Here is an 18,122-nt window from a genome sequence, read left to right as displayed (position 1 = left end):
ATAAAACTCAGGGTAGCAAATTAGCACTATACTAAAACTTAGGGTAGCAAATTTATTAATGAAGTTCGCTCTTCTAAAAACAAAAAGGGTCTTATCAGGTCCAATGCCTCAACAATTTGGGCCATAAGGCCCAGATTCCGTCCTGCTTTACTAGTTGACTAGTTGCAGTAAAAGTCTTGACGAGGAGAAATGGATCCGAATATGGAGACGCGGGTCAACGCGTCTCTGCAGCAGCTGCCGACGACCCAACAAGAGTCGACGGAGGCCGTGTCTCGACTCGACATTGAAGCTCAGCGACTCGCAGACGAGTCAAGCCTCTACGATTATTTCGCTGCTACGGGAATCCGAGTGGACCGAGTCGAACCCGGACTCGTCGTCTCTTCTTTCAAGGTCCCTCCCCGCCTTACCGTGAGTAGTTGTCTCTCACTCTCTAAAATTCAAGCTTGCCATTTGCATATTGGTTCAACTATGTGCCCGATACAATTTTGGTTGTACGTTCTGGTGGAAGGGTTTAGCTTTTATTTCATTTTGGGAAAGTTGATTGCAGGACAGAGCTGGAAATTTTGCTAATGGTGCAATTGCAAACCTTGTTGATATAGTAGCTCACTCTCCAATTTATGTTGTGGGTCAACCTGCTAATGTTTCAGTAGACATCTCCATCTCGTATTTGTCAACTGCAAAGGTCCATGTAAGCAACCGAAGCTTTCGTCTCAAGTGTTATGTATTCCTTTGAATCTGTCGTTATCGTTTCTGTATATAACCTCGTTTCCATATTATGTAACTAAAAGTTACTTCACATCTGGTTTCAGAAATTTGTTTCTGTACTTGTCGTTTGGTGTTTGATGGTAATTGGTATATGGTCTGCATTTGGATATGATAGTTCGGGCTATGTACATATGATCTCCCGGTCGTTCGAGTGCTAACAGATTTCCAAATTAAGAAGCATATGACGGCTAATTTTTGTTGATGTCAAATTGCAGGATGAGTTAGAGATCACCTCAAAGAGGTTAGGACAAAGAGGACGTTATACTGGAATACTTGTGTGCCTGAGAAACAAAGCGACTGGGGAGATCATTGCTGAAGGTCGGCATTCAATGTTTCTTTCAAAAGTTGTTCCCAAACTCTAGTCTTCCTAGTCCTTTCCACAGGCAGACGGTTGTATGAAGGAACTCTATATGATGGAAGTTGGGGTTGGATCCCATTAGGTTAGACGTGTGTAATTAATTATCATCAGCCTGTTACATGATGAGGATCAAGCATCTGACCTTGATGTGTCATTAAGTAGCAAGGACTGCTTCTATTCCACAAAGAGAGCAAAGACCATGTTGCTTTCGGCTTCAACGTAATGCTGAGAGAGTTTGTTGTCTGCAGACTGTAGTTGGCCCTTTGTGGCATCAACGTTTCTGTGATGGATTAGATTTGATGTTAATTTTGCTTTGGATTGTCATGGACCAAAATTAATTATTGAGGAGATAAAAAAATGTCTCTACTCTTTTAATATAGCCTGTATAATTGGGAGTGTGATCGGTTGATACAGCTCCTTGTAACTGGTTCGCTACATCTTGTAGACACAGACCTCTCTTTAACCTCTGGTTACGTACTATGATGTTTTTACTAATCTTGAGTGGTTGGATTCAGAACTAGGTGTGTCTAGGTATGTAGTAGCAGAGGTTATTTTGGATCCTCATGAAGAAATGCTGAAATTACATTTACCCCATATCATAATGTTACAAAATTAATTCCTGCTGAAGTGTTGGCTAGCCGATTAAAAACATCTCTTATACATGAGATTATCACACGCACTTTGATCACCATCTGTATTACAAGCGGGATTGGGATAATGGTTATATTGTTTAATGCTATATGGAACTATCAAAAGCTGATCTTCAATTGTTATGAATTAAAATTTGACTTGAGCACAAGAAACCGGAAAATTCAGTACTATTTTCACAGGCTTCATGACAATTCCGGATTTTTGTTTAACAGATCAGTTCTATTATAATTTTCCAATTTTACAGACACATTTTTATGGTTATGGTTTCAAATGAAAGACAATCAAGGCGCACACAAGTTATTGCTTAATAAATACTTAAGCAGTGAGGAGATAATTTCATCCACATTTTTGGGTCAGGATCCAATTTAGTTTAATCTGATTTCAAAGTACAACAGCCAATCCTCATCCATGCTCAGCTCATAATCTCATTTAAAATCATAAAGGGTACCACGTTGTACGTTATGCACTGGCAATTCACTTGATCTTTGATATTTATTTAATTATATTTCAATTTGTGAGATGATTTTTTAGAAAGACTATTAACAAAGCAGGGGCTGCATTCTCGGTACTGCTACTATATATATTAGTAACATTCAGCGGTCATTGATTTCTTCCTTACTACTAACACGTTGGAGTGAGTGTCTGTCCATAGATACGAATCTGAAGGAAGAAGAAGAAGAACGTGAGAAAGTCAACATGGAGAACGAGGCAAAGAAGTTTTTGGAGCTGAGCGAGCAAGAGTCGGAGACTGTGTCGGGACTGGCCTTACCAGAATTCCGGCTCGGTGAGGCAACCATCTATGATCATTTGGCTCTAAGAGGCATCCGAGTCGACCGAGTCGAACCAGGGCTGGTTGTGTGTACTTTCAAGGTCCCTCTACGACTCCTTGTAAGTGTGAAACATAGATCTATTGAAAGTTTACTTGGAGTTAGTGTTTTGGCCTTTTGGGGAAACTTTTTGAGATTTTGGTGTTGTTTTGGTTTGTTTTTGCAGGATAGAGATGGAAATTTTGCAAGTGGTGCAATTGCAAACCTGGTTGATGTAGTTGGTAGTTGCGTGGTTTATGTTTCCGGTGCACCTATGAATGTCACGATGGAGGTGTCCATATCGTATTTGTCTACGGCAAAGCTTGATGTAAGCATTCTTCCTTCTACTCAAATTCGACATTTTTCAAGTATTGAATAATGCGGAGAACATTTTAGTCTGTGGGCGGCTACTATGCCCCATATAAATTGCGGTGAGCCGTCTCAATTAATCTGGACAGTGCCTAAGTGAGACGGGTTTATAAAAATGTTCAAAATATTTATTCCTTAATATTAAAAAGCTATGACTTTTTATTTCTTTTTTTGAATAAATGACTTTTTATTTCTAAGTACTCATTATATATTTATATGTTTAACTTTTTTCCTATATTTGATTATTTTCAATTAATTATAGTGCTAAATATATATATATATATATATATATATTTAATTGCACTGATTTTTGTGTTGTGTAATAACAGTAAAATTAAAATAAAATAAAATAAAATAAACATCAACCTACATGCCTACCTAAGTTTCTAGGTGCTAGGCCCCTTTCCCACCGTACAATTACCGCTTAGCGACTTTCATAACATTAATAAATAGAGATTGAATGCTTCTCAAGACTTTGAATTTCTAATGTGTTAGATTTTTGTTGTTGTGAAATTGCAGGATGAGTTAGAGATAACTTCAAGGTTGTTAGGAGTTAGGACAAAAAGGAGGTTACTCTGGAATAATAGTTCTTCTAAGAAACAAGGTAACCGGAAGGATTATTTCAGAGGGTCGACATTCCTTGTTTCGTTCTCATACACATGGCTGAATAGATGTTATGGAGACATCGATTATTTTTTTTCTTTTTCTTTCTTTGACATGGTTTCTAGTGGTGGCGCCTAACTTGTATGTAATTTGTATCCTAAATTAATGGCCTAACTTGTGTGTAATTCATATCACAATTGCCTTAAAAAAGTCTTTAGATAAGTGTTACTGTTGGTGTGAGGCACATATTGCCTGCATCATCCATTTCCCTTGCTAGGAGGAAACATTTTTTTTTTTTTTTAGAAAATCAAGATTATTAGAAGAACATAAGGAACAAAATAAGAATTCTCTGCCTAAACGAACTAAACAGAGACAACAAGCCTAAAACAAACCGAAAATCAACTTACAAAGAATAAAACAACCCAAAGGCAGAACACAAAATCAAGCCTTCAAGAGGAGGGTGTTTGCACTTAAAAGATCCATTATTGCACTTAAAAGATTCATTATTGCACTTAAATTAAGCAAGGAAGAAGGGGCCGAAAAAAAAAAAACATCCTGCGCTTATTCGCAGCCCATGACGGAAACATTTGGAGCCCATCAGGCCCACATTTCCGTCGATCGTTAAATTGACGTACAGAGAGTTAGTTCGAGGCAGCATGCCCTTCTTTCACGTCGGAGTGAGTGAGTCGATCAGGGACGGATCCCACAATATGCAGATGGCCAAGGAGTACCTGGATCTGACCGATCACGACTCAGAGGCCGTATCGCAACTCGACATTGCAGCTCAACGAGCCGGGGTCGAGTTCTACGAGGTCTTCGCTCTTCGAGGCATCCGAGTCGACCGAGTCGAACCCGGACTCGTCGTTTGTTCTTTTAAGGTCCCTCCCCGCCTCACCGTGAGTCTCCTACTCTCTACATCTCTCACTCGCTTCCCAAGTTTCTTTGGATCTTTTCTTTTTCTTTTTGGACAGTTTTTATTTCTGGGTTTTCTAAAATAAGAGGTTGTTTAACATTTAAATTTCATCCCCAAATTTCGGTGGAAAGAAAACTCAAGATGCTCAAAAATGAAGGGAAAGACAGGTTCTTTGAGGTCATTTCACTACTCGATTACGTTGTTTGAAGTTTAGTGTTGTTTTGCTTAGTAACTTTAGTTCGTATTTATATTTTCCTTACGTGTGTCGAAATTTTTTTTTTAAATTTCATACAAAAAAAAATTTCTTATTCATAACAATGATTGTACAAAGGGGAATCACCCGTTAATTATAACAAGCCAAGCTTTGGATGTTATTATGTGGATAATGCGTGTGTCTAAGCTTTGGATCATCTCGTATTGGTTGAACTAAATGACTAATGTAACTATGTTGAAGTGCTAATTATTAGACCTCTTCAAGACTCCGGTTAAAGTTATAAGGTTTATTGCAGGACAGAGCTGGAAATTTTGCCACTGGTGCAATTGCAAACCTTGTTGATGTAGTTGGTAATTCTACAGTTTATTGTCTCGGTCGCCCTATGAATGTTTCAATAGACATGTCCATCTCGTATATGTCAAAGGCAAAGATCGATGTAAGCAGCTTTCCTCTTAATATCCCCATATGGTCCATTTCAGCCTCTGAGTTGGTCATTGTCATACATGTATGTACTTATATAACAACCTTTCCTGGATTAGTAGTAATTCTCTTGGAATTAGCATTCTGATATCTCTTGATCTTCGAACTTTGTTCCAGACTTTGGTTATTATCTTGTAGTAGTGGGATTTGCCTCAATTGTCATGTTCACGGTAATTAGCATATGGTCTGCATTTGGATTTGATTTTTGCTGCTATATATGGGATACTTATGATGTCTATACGTTGTTATGTTATTGGACTTTCCAAAGAAACCTGTAACAGCTACATCTCTTGGTGTCGAATTGCAGGATGAATTAGAGATCACCTCAAAGAGGTTAGGACAAAGAGGACGTTATTTTGGAACAATAGTGGTGCTGAAAAACAAAGCAACTGGGGAGATTATAGCTGAAGGTCGACATTCATTGTTTCGTTCAAATTTTGTTCCCAAACTCTGAGTCCTGCCTTTTCTCACACAGACCTATAAATGAACTCTAAGCTCTGGGGGGAATGATCCCCATTTAGATTAGACTCTTGTAATTAATTATTAGATTGTATAAATATGTAGATTCTTGGCATTTGGCAATGTTGTTGATCAAATGAACAATTGATATGGAGCTAAATCTTTCCCACTGAATCATTCATATGTGATCATCTAAGAGCCTTTTTTTTTTTTTTTGTGGTTGTTGTGGCAATTGATTATCTAAGGAGTCTGCAATGCTATTATTTTGATTGCCTCATCAATGAGTTTGGACTAGGAACCTTCTGTAACCCTACAAATACCCACCATGCTTTATTTATTTCATTTTTTTTTTTTTTGAAAATGATTTGATATTATTAGAAATCAAAGTCATGAAACAGGCCTGAGTCTAACAAGCACTTATTTAAGAACCTGGTATAACACCAAATGTTCTATCTAAGTCTATACTAAACTCATTAAAGTCTAAAGGGACGTTTGCTGGAGAGCAAGCCTAATTAAGCAAGAATAACTCGCTTCCTAAGGAAAAATCAATCATCTAGCCTAATTTGCCAACACTCAATTGTGGTACAAACAAAAACTAGAAACATCTTAGAAAAGCTCATAGAGATCATTCCTACTTTAAAAGACTTTCATCCAGATGTCTAGGCACCATAGGAATCTAGGAAAGTACTATCTCCTTCCCCTTAGGGTTGGAGGTAGTACCCTCGTCAGTCTTCTCAGCAGCTAACAACCTCGGCATCAAGTTGGTCTTCCTGCTCTTCCTTGGAACCTTCTTACCCGAGTCATCCTCATTCTTGCCATTTTTTCCTTTCCCCGCCATACCATAAGGCAATTTATTCAAGCTTCCAATAGGCCAGCCTCTCTTCCTTTTCTGCTGCTCAACATGTTCAGCTGGCCCCTCCAATATTCCCATAGTCACTGCATCCAAATTCTTTTTGCCAATAGCTAAACTCAATCTCAGTTTTTTAGGAGAAATAGTTACCTCATCAGCATCCCTAGCCTGACGCTGACCAAGAATAGGCTTAAACTGGTGTCTCGGTTATGTGATTTCTCAAATCTGCACCTGTCATTTCTCCCTTCGAGCTGCTGCCAGTGCCGCAGGAAGACAGAAATCAGGGACGGTGATAGGTAACTTGGCCTTGAATATTTGGGTTTGGTTATTTGCCAAAACCCTAGTTGCATTTGAACTCGTTCCTGGCTCATCTCGCAACACCGCTAGTGCAGATGGTTGCGCCACCACACCTGCAACCTCCTCCAACTTCGAGCAGGAACATGGGAGGCCAACGTGGGTAACAAAGCCACACCGCCCGCAATGCCCAAAAACCTTGTCATATTTGAACTTCACCAGAAACTACACATCATCTTCAACCCAGAATCGCTGCTTGAATAACAATGGCTTAGCATACTCGATCTCAACTCTTATACGCAGTACCCTTTGCCAGAAAGCGGTTCTATCATATTCTTTGAAATCACCCCAGGTACTGCCAATGAGTCTCATAATCATTTCAGATCGAAAGGCAGGGGGAACACCCAATAACGTCATCCAGTATGACGACATCTTTAATGGCACCGCCGAGATCTGGCCGACACCATCATACTCTGCAATTGCTATAGGAGCCGTATTGAAGCCCCATGGTCCTCCTTTCCAAACCCTAGCTCTGTCAGTTGGATCCGAAAAAAAGAAGAGAACTCGATCATCTTCTCCAGTTTCCTCAACCCTAAGAGTGTCATTCACCCTCCATGCAGATCAGAACATCCCCATGAATGAGCGGCGAGTGTAGTCTCTCGCTGTGAGTAGCTTTCCCACCATGAAAGCTTCCTGTTGTCGTAATCCCTTGGACGGACGCAAGTCCATGGGCCTCTTCCCCTCCGCGAGAGCTAGAGAAGCAGCGACGTGCGGCCATTGCATCAATTGCCATTGATTTTTGAGAGAAAAAGCTGCAGACGGTGAGAAAACCCTAACCCTAGTTGTGCTTAGAGAGAGAACGCGCAGCTGCCTTGAAAAAACCTTTCTTCTTCTTTTTTTTACATATCAAAATCTGAAAAATACCACATTGTGTGCATATTTGTTGTGAAATCAACAGAGATAAATACTTGGTTGTGACTGGCTAAGCAGTAGAAAGCATGCATTTTAAATACACCATCGGATAACATTTGGCTTAAACTACAAGCATGCCGAAGCCAAACCCTCAGTGAAGGTAGTGCAAAACACAATATCCATGTTGGTGGTTCTGTTTTGTATTAGATAACCAAGCTTTCTTCATTTCTTACATGGGGCTGCCTTTTGAAGGCATCAGTAAGAACAGAATCACCAACAAAAGACACCGCCAACAGACGCAAAGCCTGGAATAACAACACCGAGCAAAATAACTGAAGGAAGTGAATGAGATGGAAATTTTAACAAATTAAAAAGGCCAAGTTGTTTTAGGATGATGTAATGTGATCTGTTCATGAGAAGCAAGTCCTACTTAAAAGTTCAGAATGATGCAAACTGATCTTGCACATGGGAATCAAGTCCTATTTCTAAGGTCTGAAATATTTTGTTGTGAATCAACACAACACAATCCACACCACTATTTCTAGAGAGAGAGGTGAATTGCATCTCATATATAAGTGACTGAAAAGAAAAGAGATTTATTCAAAAAAAAAAAAAAGGAAAAAAAAAAGAGATTTTCTTCTTTGAGCATATCATGGCTAGCTGATCAAGAACCATCTAGGAACAAAGGTACTTAGATACGATTAGAACACAACTTAACAAGTCTTCAGTTATAATAGCCAGTACAAGTTCATATTTACGTACTGATGAAAGCAGAGAGACGCACAGAGAGAGCTCTCGAGTTTCGACAAAATAGCGAAATACATATTCTTACAACACAAAGTAACGCAACGAAAACATGACCAAAGAGTTCGCCCCTAAATATGCAGACTATGCAGGTCACTACAAATTGAAGTTGTTCTTAAAAACCAAAACGCGTACTTAGAGGTAGTAGCAACAAAAGCAACACCTCTTCTTAAGTACTCCTCATTGCTCTTGCTTAATCGATGGCTCCTGTGGCTTCCGTAGGAAAGCATTGGTTAGAACTGAGTCAGAAACAACAGAAGCCACCAAAAGACGCAAAGCCTGCAAAGTGGATAACAATTTATAATAAATTGATCAGCCTAGCTAATGGCTTAGATTAGAGTTTAAAAGAAAATTTTATTCAACTCACCTCGTTCTTGCCAACATGCACAGTTCGGTCCTCAATATCAGTGAAATGTACCTTCAAATCATTAAGAACAGACAGTTGAAAGATTGGAGATGCTCGCCTTACATCCAAATTGTCAGTTACTGTGAAAATCGCTGGTTCTTTTAAGAATCCCCTAGCATTTCTATCTTTATCACCATGGGATTTGGGATCCAAAAATTTAACTTCGACTGAGGACTGGTTAGAAGGGATAATGGAACTATCAGAAGTCCACTTATACTTATTATCATAAAACCTATAGTACACGGCCTCCTCAATTCCTAAAAGATTGTTCTCAAAGCTGAACCCAGGAACAAGTTTGGGATTGCATAGCAATTCCTTGTGGTGATTTGACTTAAAAAATTGCTCATCAAAATCCAGGACACCCTTGCACAACTGATCAATACATCCTTTCCAAGGGAAATCCAGCATCTGCTTTAATATAAACCCAAGTGGAAGAGTCAAGAAACTGAAGATCAAATTAACAAAATCCTCTCGTACTTCTGCATAGCAAACCACATTCTTTGATTTACTCACTATGAGCTTGACAGAGATGTTTTTTTCTTTTTCCTCGTCTATGGAGTCCCCCGACATTTGAGATTCAATACATTTTCCTTGACTGGAATTCACACAACCTAATTTTGGTACAGGATTAGGCTTCAGCAGAGTTTCAGTGAATGGAGTTTTGGATACAAATGAGCTCACAAGCAAATTCAAAACCTGGAAAATACTTTAACATCAGAAACCATGGCACAGGTATAGTAGTAACAAAAAAATGAGGCATGCTAAAAAATTACCTGCTCGACTCCAATATTAAAAGTTAGCTCCTCAGTGGTATTGCTGTTCGTGGCTCCAAGCTTGGTAAACAGGGAAATGCTAGCTGCACTTAATTGGGGTAGCACTTGTAAATCATCAGTAATTATAACACTAGCGCCTTCTTTTACAAATACCCCTCCAACTTGAGAATCGTCCACTGAAAGATATACTTCAGAACCCAAGGTATGTGAGCAGGAAGGGCAAGGAACATTTGCAAAATAACTTAACCAAGGGAAATAATCAAAATTATCACACTTAAACCGTGTTGGCTCCACATCGTCAATAATTTTCAATTTGAGGTTCTTGCAATGACAGTTAGCTGCACAGTGCGGAAGTAACAGCACGTCTCTACATACATTGGACCTGAAAACCTGCACATCAAGCTTCTCAATACTCTGATACAATTTGTTTATGCAACCTATTTCCAGTGCTGTTGAATGGTCGCGAGCAAGCCTGACAATTTTTCCCATTGGTATTGTCAAAAAACTGAAGAGAACATCAATGAAATCATTATCGGCCTCTACGAAGATTACTCTGTTTCTTCCCTTGTCCACCAATGCCTTCAAGCTGATATTCCTCGCATCTGATACTTCTTGAGCCATGGAAGATAAGATGTAAATTCAGCTTTGTTATTGTTTCCTAGTTCAAATTAACTCCATGAGCAATTGGTACAAGAATATATGTTGTTTCCTGCTTAAATTGAAGCGATGAAGATGATCGAGCTTGAAGTAAAGTTCTTACATCAGATATAAAGACTAAAACGCAATAAAGTAACAAACAGGAAAAACTAATGGTTTTTCAGGGTCCAAAATCCTAAACTAAAACTACTACACCTAGTAGAATCAATAATAAAATGTCACATGCAAATACGGAATGTTGACCCAGAAACAGAATTCAGGAGTCTTTCTAAAGTCTAAACAATTATAAGAAATAGAGAAATACCATACACAAAACTTGTTCTGTTTTGGGAGCTTACCAATATTGAAAATTTGTTCTGTTTTGCAGCAGTGCTTCGAGTTCTGAAAGGCTACAACGTAGTAGTATTTCAGAGTGAGCAACTCCCAGTGATAAATCTTTGTTTGCTACCATATGCTCTGAATCACCCTCAATTCAAGTTAAAGAAGAAGACCATGAGTCTGGAAGGGCCCATCATCCATGTCACCGCACACCACTTTAAGCTTTTCAAAAGGGAAGTGCTTTTTCTTTTTTGATTGCAAAAGGGCAACTACTTAACGAAGAAGAAATTTGTGGCATTGTAGATTTCTGATTTCTCTTAAAATATAGGACTCTATTGTTTGGGTTTGGTGATCAAAGCACATTGCAATTTCTTTCTGCAAGTTGAACAAATTGTCGAAAATAAATGAAATCATATAGTTAGCTGAGCTTTGAACTTCCAAGAATGCTATACGTACAATGGTACAGAAAACACAAGACTACTCCAAGAGAAGACAGGGTCAGCTGAAAGTAGTAATAGTAAATCATGAAAGCAAGAGCCACTTTGGGAGGCAGAATTGCATGTTATGGTCCACCATTTTTGCTTTTGGAAAGGGATTCTTTGACTAGGATGAAATTTATGGTCCTGCTGTGACCTGCAGATTAAAGTTAATGAAGTAAATATACCTTGTGGCCGGTTGATGGCATCTCCAAAAGGACATAGCAAAAGCCAAGAAATCCTCTTTAATTTTCTCCTTCTGTTGTGCATGATTGTTGTTGAAGGATATTGACGTAATGTGTGTGTTAATGCTCAAAAGTCTGGCGGTAGCCAAACCTTGGTCTAACGCTGGTCCGGCAGGCGGACCGCTACTCTGCCGCTCTGAGGATTACTGCTAGCTACCAAACACAAGACAGGGCGTTAGAGGGAGACCGCGCTGGGCGGTCTTCAACTCTCCGATGCCTAAGTCAGTCAATGCATATAGGCAGCATAACAATAATGAGTAGTAAAATGCGTAATTAATGAGGAGAGAGGAGAGGACCTTTTATAGGTGAGGAAGAGGATGATCTTCTCCTTGTTTTCGATGTGGGACTGATGTGCTTCAGTTCCCAGTTTCAGTAGCTTCTGATGCTAACTTGACACGGCGCGTGGTGGCGCGTCGGCGGTGCTTTGGGGTTGATCCGGGGCTCAAGCGGTAACCCGGCTAGCTGTCTTTATGCCAGTCACTTATATGGTGGGCGTTGGTACCCCTGGCGGTACAATGAGCGTGGCTCATTATAGCTAATTATGCTTGCAAATGCACATGTATGTACAAGTCCCCCAAATCCCCAGTCAAGGAGGGCAATCTTGGTTGGGGAGTTGATCGGCGGTTTGAAGCGTTTCTCCCGCTAGACTTTGCAGAAGCATAATTAGCGTCAGTGCGTCGTCAACCATGGATTTACTGAGCAAACGCTTTGTGCCCTTTCGGGTGGGCCCCTGCTAGGCCCCCCAGGGAGTCCCCCACTCCCCGGCTAAGATGGACCTCCGGATGGTCGCTATTATTGTTTGTTGAGGGGGAGCTGCACGGGGCAGAGGGTGTTGGGTTGCGAGCCCAATCTTAGCACCCAAGTGACGGGGGTCAACGTACCTGATCAGGGCTGTCGTAGACTGTTGACTAGTCCCCGTGTCCCGTAGGGACATTCTGACCGTAACTCCGCGTGGCGGCGTTGTCAGAGAGGCGTGGCCTCGGGATCCGCCGCTGGCGGAAGTCCCCCCGCTAGATGTAGCAGGAAGCAGCGTCAAGTAGACGTGCTTGGTGGTATTTTATTGAGCGGTATTGCGCTGAATAAAGTACGCAGCTTGTCAGATGAGAAAGGGGGGTCCGCTAGCGGTTTGCTGTGTAGCGGAGGACGCCCCGTTTACCGAATGACGAGAGAAGTTTCGTTGGAGACTTCGATGGTGACAAGAGAAGTTCCGCTGGCGGGGTTTCGCTCAGTGGACTGTCACCTGGGAGATGACAAGTGAGAAAATCTGCTGGCGGGGTTTCGCTCAGCGGAGACTCCGTCACTTGGAGGATGACACGTGAAGATCCGCTGGCGGGGTTTCGCTCAGCGGAGATTCCACATGGAGAATGACAAGTGAAGATCCGCTGGCGGGGTTTCGCTCAGCGGAGACTCCACTTGGAGGATGACAAGTGAAGATCCGCTGGCGGGGTTTCGCTCAGCGGAGACTCCACTTGGAGGATGACAAGTGAAGATCCGCTGGCGGGGTTTCGCTCAGCGGAGACTCCGTCACTTGGAGAATGACAAGTGAAGATCCGCTGGCGGGGTTTCGCTCAGCGGAGACTCCGCTTGGAGGATGACAAGTGAAGATCCGCTGGCGGGGTTTCGCTCAGCGGAGACTCCGCTTGGAGGATGACAAGTGAAGATCCGCTGGCGGGGTTCGCTCAGCGGAGACTCCACTTGGTTGGGGGTTTTCTTCTCAAGTGGTTACTTCCCTTGGAAGCTAAAGGAGACGACGGTTGACACGTGGCCAACTCCTAGAGGGTTAGCGTCTGGAGGCTTGTCTCCTCAGCCTAGCCGTCTTCTCGTCATTAATGCGAGTAATGATGGATTTCGTAACCGAGGCGACGCCTCGGTTAATCCGGGGAGTTAGTGAAGACGTGGGACACGTGTACGGTTGCTACGTGATGTCGTTTTCTAGCGGACGGCTCAGGATTGCCTGATGTTGACATAAAAGGGAGGGAACTCAGCGAGTTTCGACACTTCTGGAAAATCTTCAAATCTGAGTCGCCTCCTTCGAGCCTTGTTCGTCTGTGAATTGCGAAGAAGATTCCCCGGTTTGCGTGGAGCTGTCGGACTCGAGAGGGCGAAATATCTGTCAGTGAAGACGAGTTGCACGCCACAGCTTCGACGTGAGGTTGGTATTTCGAATCCTTTTCCTGTTTCATTGAATCTGCAATGGTGGTTTCTGGGTTTTGCTACTTCTGTTAACGGTGTGATGTTGCTTCTTTGGTGTTCTCTGAGGGTGTAGAGAGAGATTTGAGGGAGGTTATGGTGTTTGACAGAGAGTTGGGGTTTTGCTAGATGGTCAAATCTGGGTTGAGTGTGCGTTTGTTCTTGTTTTGGTATTTTTCTGGGTAATTGTCCTTGATGTTTTTGCACTAAACGAATATAGGTAAAGGCTAGATCTTGTGTAAACTGACCGGTTTGGGTTTTAGGGTTTGGGATGGCTAGCGTCGTAGAGATTTCGAGCAGTGAGGATTCCGGGTCTGACGTGTCATTCAGCGCGGCGGATAGGAATTTTATTGACTTGTTGCGTTCGTCTGCCCGTGCAGGAACCTCACTGCCAGAACCGCTAGACATCGAGCCGCTACAAACCATACCCTGGGAAATAGTAATGGGTCGTGCTTCGCGCCCCGAGAGTTCTAGGGCCAGGGAGGCCGCCGCTGCTCAGAATAAGCGTGAGGAGCGGTTGGCAAGTAACAGCGCTGCCAGTGGCTCCGCTGACGGGGGAGATGCGACAGGGGAGGATACCGAATCGGCATGGGTTCTTCCGGATGGGATTCCTATTGACGAGGCGGGAGGGCGGATGACCGTTGCCAATGTCAACCGGATAAAGCGGATGTTTCGGTTGCCCGGCGCGGTTAAACTGCGTCCACCGACGGTGGATGAAAAGGCTTCAATTCTTCGCCCGGGGTTTGCCGCTGTGCATGAGGCAATATTCCGCCAGGGAGTGACACTACCGCTCGTGCCCAGTCTTCAGATCTTGGTGTGCGAGTTCGGCCTAGCCTTTGGGCAAATCTGCCCCAACATGTGGCGATTGATGTTGGCGATGACTTCGCTGTGGCGGTTGTCCGGCTGTGAGGGACCAACCGTGGCGGAGGTGCTTCATTTCTATGAGCTGACGTATGTGAAGCGTCAGGGCTGTGGAGGTCAAGTGAACCTAAGTCGCCGCCAGGGAGCCCCCAAGTTGATAGAGAACCTGAGGGATTCTATGTCGTATTGGCGGGACACCTTTTGCGTTGCCACGACGGGGTGGGAATATCAGGCGGAATCCAATGACGAGGAACCGGCGTTTAGGATTAAGTCAGAGTTCCAACCTATCCGAGGTGGTTTGTCGGTCTCCGCTGAATATTGCTGGCGGTTTACGTTGTGCCTAGTCTTGAATCTTGCTAACGTTTACCCTTGTTTTTCAGTGGGCTTGCGCTACAACCTGACTCGTGAAGAAGAGTGTCGTGTGGCGCGCATTCAAGGTTGCTGGCGGAATCGCAATTTGTTGGACTTTCGCCTACTTACCGGTTGGGAGCTGTTGGTCGATCAACGATTGACCCGCGCCGTTGGTAAGAAATCTTCGCTACCTTGTACACTTAGTTAATTTGGCCCTGTGGTTGACTGAGTTGCTTTCTGTTTGTTTAGAGACGCCGCCAGGTAACGCTAGGAGCCGTGACGCCTTTGCCAAAGCCATGGACCGCGCGGAGATTGACAACTTTTTGGAGGCCATGTATGCCTCAGGGGATGCGGCTCAAAAGACAGTGATAGACCCGGTGACGCTGGCGGTGAGCCCATCCGAGGTTCCGGTGGTGCTGCCAATGCCGCTGCACTCCCACCTTGGAGCCGACGGCCTACCCGTTGCTCAGACAGGTGCCAATGTGGGGGGTGGAAAGGAGGGGTCTGGCGCCGCGCCGCAGACAGAGAGAGTGCCCAACGTGCGACGTGGGCCACAGAAGGTGGTGCGGCCGGCGGGGGCTGCCGCCACGGTGGGTCAACAGCAACGGGGGCCACGGCCTGCGGCCGCTGGACAGACGCGGTTGTTGCGGAAGCGTCGGCAGGATAACTCCGAGGAGGAGGATGATGATGATGCTGAGGTTATCGGGGTCCGCCAGCGAAAGAAGGCCCGCCAAGCTCCGCTGAAGGCGCCAGTGGCCGCTGCAGAAGAGGCGCCTGCGAGTGACCTGGACTCGTTTGCCGCCTATGCCGAGTTCATGACTGACAATGAACGGGGATTTCTCTACCACCTCTGCGAGATACTGGGGTTTGGTGGTCTGGCGGGGATTTCCCGCCCAACGGCGATTGACGGGTCACCCTTCAGTTCAGCTTTTGGTCACCTTTCGGTTGGGCTGCATGAGATGTTCATGGCGGCGCAGAAGCAGCCCGGGGTTGAGCGGCAGCTCAGGGACGAGATCAGCGGTCTCGAGAGAGAGCTGGGGGACGCCAAGGACAGGCTGGCGGATGTGGAGCGGCGCCTGACGAAGGCGGATTGCGACGCCGCGGATGCTCGCGGCAAGTTGGAAGTGGCAATCCGGCGGGACGTGGAACGGAACAACCACATCTCCAGGATGGAACAAGACATGTCTCTGCTGCAGGAGCGGGTGGCCGCTAAGGAGAAAAAAATTGATATCCTGCAGCGGGAGTCTGCCGCCAAGCAAGCAGCGGTGACGAAACTGGAGGCTGAGGTAGCTCGCCTGCGGGACGAAGGGACCCGTGCCGCTGTCGCCGCTGTGGAGAAATTCAAACAGTCGGCGGAGTACAAAAAGGCGATGACTGAATCGGCGAAGGCCGGCGCCCTAGCCAACGTGGAGATGCTGAAGCAGAGGGGCGCCATTGACTTTGCGAAGGCGTCCCAGCCACCTGTTCTGCCAGTCCAAAATGCTCCGTCGGTGCAAGCTGCGGTTCCTGTCCAGCCTGAAGGTGTTCGCTCGGGAAGCGGGGAAAGTGGTGCACAGCCCGCGGATGGTTCTCAGCAGACTCCTCTGCCTACCCAGTCGGAGGTGTCCCGTGCCGGTTTCCTGGCGGCACACACTCGTCCGGATGGCACCATAGAGACTCCAAGTCCTACCGCCAGAGGGTCTGACCAGACAAGCCGCGCACAACCACAGCCGCCTGCGGAAGGTGGAGATGTTGAAGCCAACCCGAAGAGCTGAGCTCCTACATGTGTTGTTTATTTATTTATTTATTTTTTTTTTTTTGTTGTTGTTGGCTGAGTTTCGACATTTTGAAGTAATGAACAATTTTGGGTGGGGAGTCTCAGCCCTGAAATGAAATTTCAAAGTTTGATGTTTGTCATGATATGTTTGTACCGCTAGAGTTTTGACTTAGAGATTTTTCTTTTGCCAAGCAATGAAACATTAAAGGAATTAAAATTGGTCCAAGTGCACAACGTAGCGGACGTGGTCCGCTGACGATTCCTGGCGTTGCCAGTTGCCCTCAGTGCTAGACTTGGTAACAATGGTTTGAATAATTCCTCGTTTCATTGATAGCTGACTGATCAGCGTTTACAAAAGAGGGGTAGTACCCGTTGGGTAGCTTCCCTTAGCTAAATATTGAACAAAAATTTAGCTAAGTCAAGATGCCTTTGGGTAGCGGCATGACTATTTGTAATAATACCGAAGGTGTTCGGTATTCCAAGGGTGGGTCGTTGTGACGCCATCCTTGTCCATTAAGTAGAAGGTGCCTGGGCTAACGACTTCCACAATTTTGTATGGACCTTCCCAAGTTGGGCGAAGCTTTGTTGGCGGTGGAATGACTTCCTTCATTACCCAGTCCCCCAGTTGGAGGTTCCGGGCTTTGACTCTGGCGTTGTAGAAACGCGATACCCGCTGCTTGTTTTGCAGGTTGCATAAGTGGGCCTTGTGTCGCTTTTCCTCCAGGAGGTCCTTGTCCAGGTTGATGCCGTCAGTGTTGGTTTCTGGGCGGTAGCCCTCGACTCTGGCGGTAGGTTGAGTAACCTCAATAGGCAGGACAGCCTCCGTTCCGAACATCATGCAAAAAGGAGTTTCACCAGTTGCGGAAGTTGGGGTTGTTCTGATGGCCCATAGAACTTCCGGGAGTTTCTCCGCCCATAGACCCTTTGCTTTGTCGAGTTTTTTCTTCAGCAGCTTTTTGATTATCTTGTTTGCTGCTTCGACCTGACCGTTGGTCTGGGGTGGGCGACAGATGAAAAACTCATCTTGGTACCCAAGTTGGCGGTGAAAGAGATGAGCTCCTTGTTGTTGAACTGTGTGCCGTTGTCTGTGATTATTGTGTGTGGGACACCGTAACGGCAGTAGATGTTCTTCCAGAGGAAGTGAATTACCTTGGCGATAGTTATTGCCGTTAGTGGCTCCGCCTCTATCCACTTGCTGTTGTAGTCGATAGCAACTATGATGTACTTGAACTGGCCCTTGGCGGTTCGAAATTTTCCCATAAGATCCAGGCCCCAAGTTGAGTGAATCCATGGAGCGATGATGACCGATAGTGGTTCCGCCGGTGCATGTGGGAGATCAGCAAATTGTTGGCATTTGTGGCATGATCTCGACATCTGGTGGGCATCATCGCCGAGAGTAGGCCAAAAATAGCCTTGCCGCATTGTGCGATTGGCTAAGGATCTGGCGCCTGAGTGGTTTCCGCATTCTCCGCTATGAATTGCCGCCAGAACAACCTTTCCCTCCTCTGGGGTTAGGCAGCGGAGGTTGGGATGGGTGAATCCCTGGCGGTACAGCTTGCCGTTCTGGATGTTGTAGCGGGTTGCCCTCCGCTTGAGTTGTCGCGCCTTAAC

The 18,122-nt window shown here is 44.6% G+C and overlaps 5 protein-coding genes across 9 annotated transcripts; 4 read left to right on the top strand and 1 right to left on the bottom strand.

Moving 5' to 3' along the window:
* The first annotated feature begins 140 nt into the window (after positions 1-140).
* On the top strand, positions 141-1,627 carry LOC112166562 (acyl-coenzyme A thioesterase 13). Its single transcript, XM_024303437.2, has 3 exons — positions 141-408; positions 548-688; positions 981-1,627. Exons 1-3 carry the CDS (start codon positions 190-192, stop codon positions 1,125-1,127), a joined length of 507 nt encoding a protein of 168 aa, XP_024159205.1. The 5' UTR covers positions 141-189; the 3' UTR covers positions 1,128-1,627.
* A 603-nt stretch (positions 1,628-2,230) lies between these two features.
* LOC112164042 lies at positions 2,231-3,690 on the top strand. The gene is made up of 3 exons (XM_024300286.2): positions 2,231-2,662; positions 2,768-2,908; positions 3,469-3,690. The coding sequence occupies exons 1-3, from the start codon at positions 2,471-2,473 to the stop codon at positions 3,688-3,690; spliced, it is 555 nt and encodes a 184-aa protein (XP_024156054.1). The 5' UTR covers positions 2,231-2,470.
* Positions 3,691-4,114: 424 nt separating this feature from the next.
* Positions 4,115-5,801, top strand: LOC112167255 (acyl-coenzyme A thioesterase 13-like). 2 transcript variants are annotated; one of them, XM_040506982.1, is made up of 4 exons: positions 4,115-4,448; positions 4,975-5,184; positions 5,277-5,329; positions 5,467-5,590. In XM_040506982.1, exons 1-3 carry the CDS (start codon positions 4,209-4,211, stop codon positions 5,295-5,297), a joined length of 471 nt encoding a protein of 156 aa, XP_040362916.1. In that variant the 5' UTR covers positions 4,115-4,208; the 3' UTR covers positions 5,298-5,329; positions 5,467-5,590. The 2 variants fall into 2 exon arrangements, with proteins under 2 accessions (XP_040362916.1, XP_024160025.2); XM_024304257.2 differs by lacking the exon at positions 5,277-5,329 and having other exon boundaries at positions 4,175-4,448; positions 4,975-5,115; positions 5,467-5,801.
* Positions 5,802-8,335: 2,534 nt separating this feature from the next.
* LOC112166201 lies at positions 8,336-10,813 on the bottom strand. 4 transcript variants are annotated; one of them, XM_040505361.1, is made up of 4 exons: positions 10,653-10,813; positions 9,658-10,366; positions 8,846-9,580; positions 8,336-8,757 (listed from the first exon to the last, which is right to left on the bottom strand). In XM_040505361.1, exons 2-4 carry the CDS (start codon positions 10,276-10,278, stop codon positions 8,659-8,661), a joined length of 1,455 nt encoding a protein of 484 aa, XP_040361295.1. In that variant the 5' UTR covers positions 10,279-10,366; positions 10,653-10,813; the 3' UTR covers positions 8,336-8,658. The 4 variants fall into 4 exon arrangements, with proteins under 4 accessions (XP_040361295.1, XP_024158742.1, XP_040361296.1 ...); XM_024302974.2 differs by having other exon boundaries at positions 9,658-10,315; positions 10,653-10,810; XM_040505362.1 differs by having other exon boundaries at positions 9,658-10,268; positions 10,653-10,809.
* A 2,733-nt stretch (positions 10,814-13,546) lies between these two features.
* On the top strand, positions 13,547-16,509 carry LOC121049271. Its single transcript, XM_040505972.1, has 2 exons — positions 13,547-14,928; positions 15,005-16,509. Exons 1-2 carry the CDS (start codon positions 13,815-13,817, stop codon positions 16,507-16,509), a joined length of 2,619 nt encoding a protein of 872 aa, XP_040361906.1. The 5' UTR covers positions 13,547-13,814.
* The last annotated feature ends 1,613 nt before the right edge of the window (positions 16,510-18,122 follow it).

Source organism: Rosa chinensis, chromosome 5 (assembly GCF_002994745.2).
Source record: "Rosa chinensis cultivar Old Blush chromosome 5, RchiOBHm-V2, whole genome shotgun sequence".
NCBI lineage: Eukaryota > Viridiplantae > Streptophyta > Magnoliopsida > Rosales > Rosaceae > Rosa > Rosa chinensis.
Note: the sequence above shows the minus strand (reverse complement) of the source record. Positions and strands in the feature narration are given on the sequence as shown.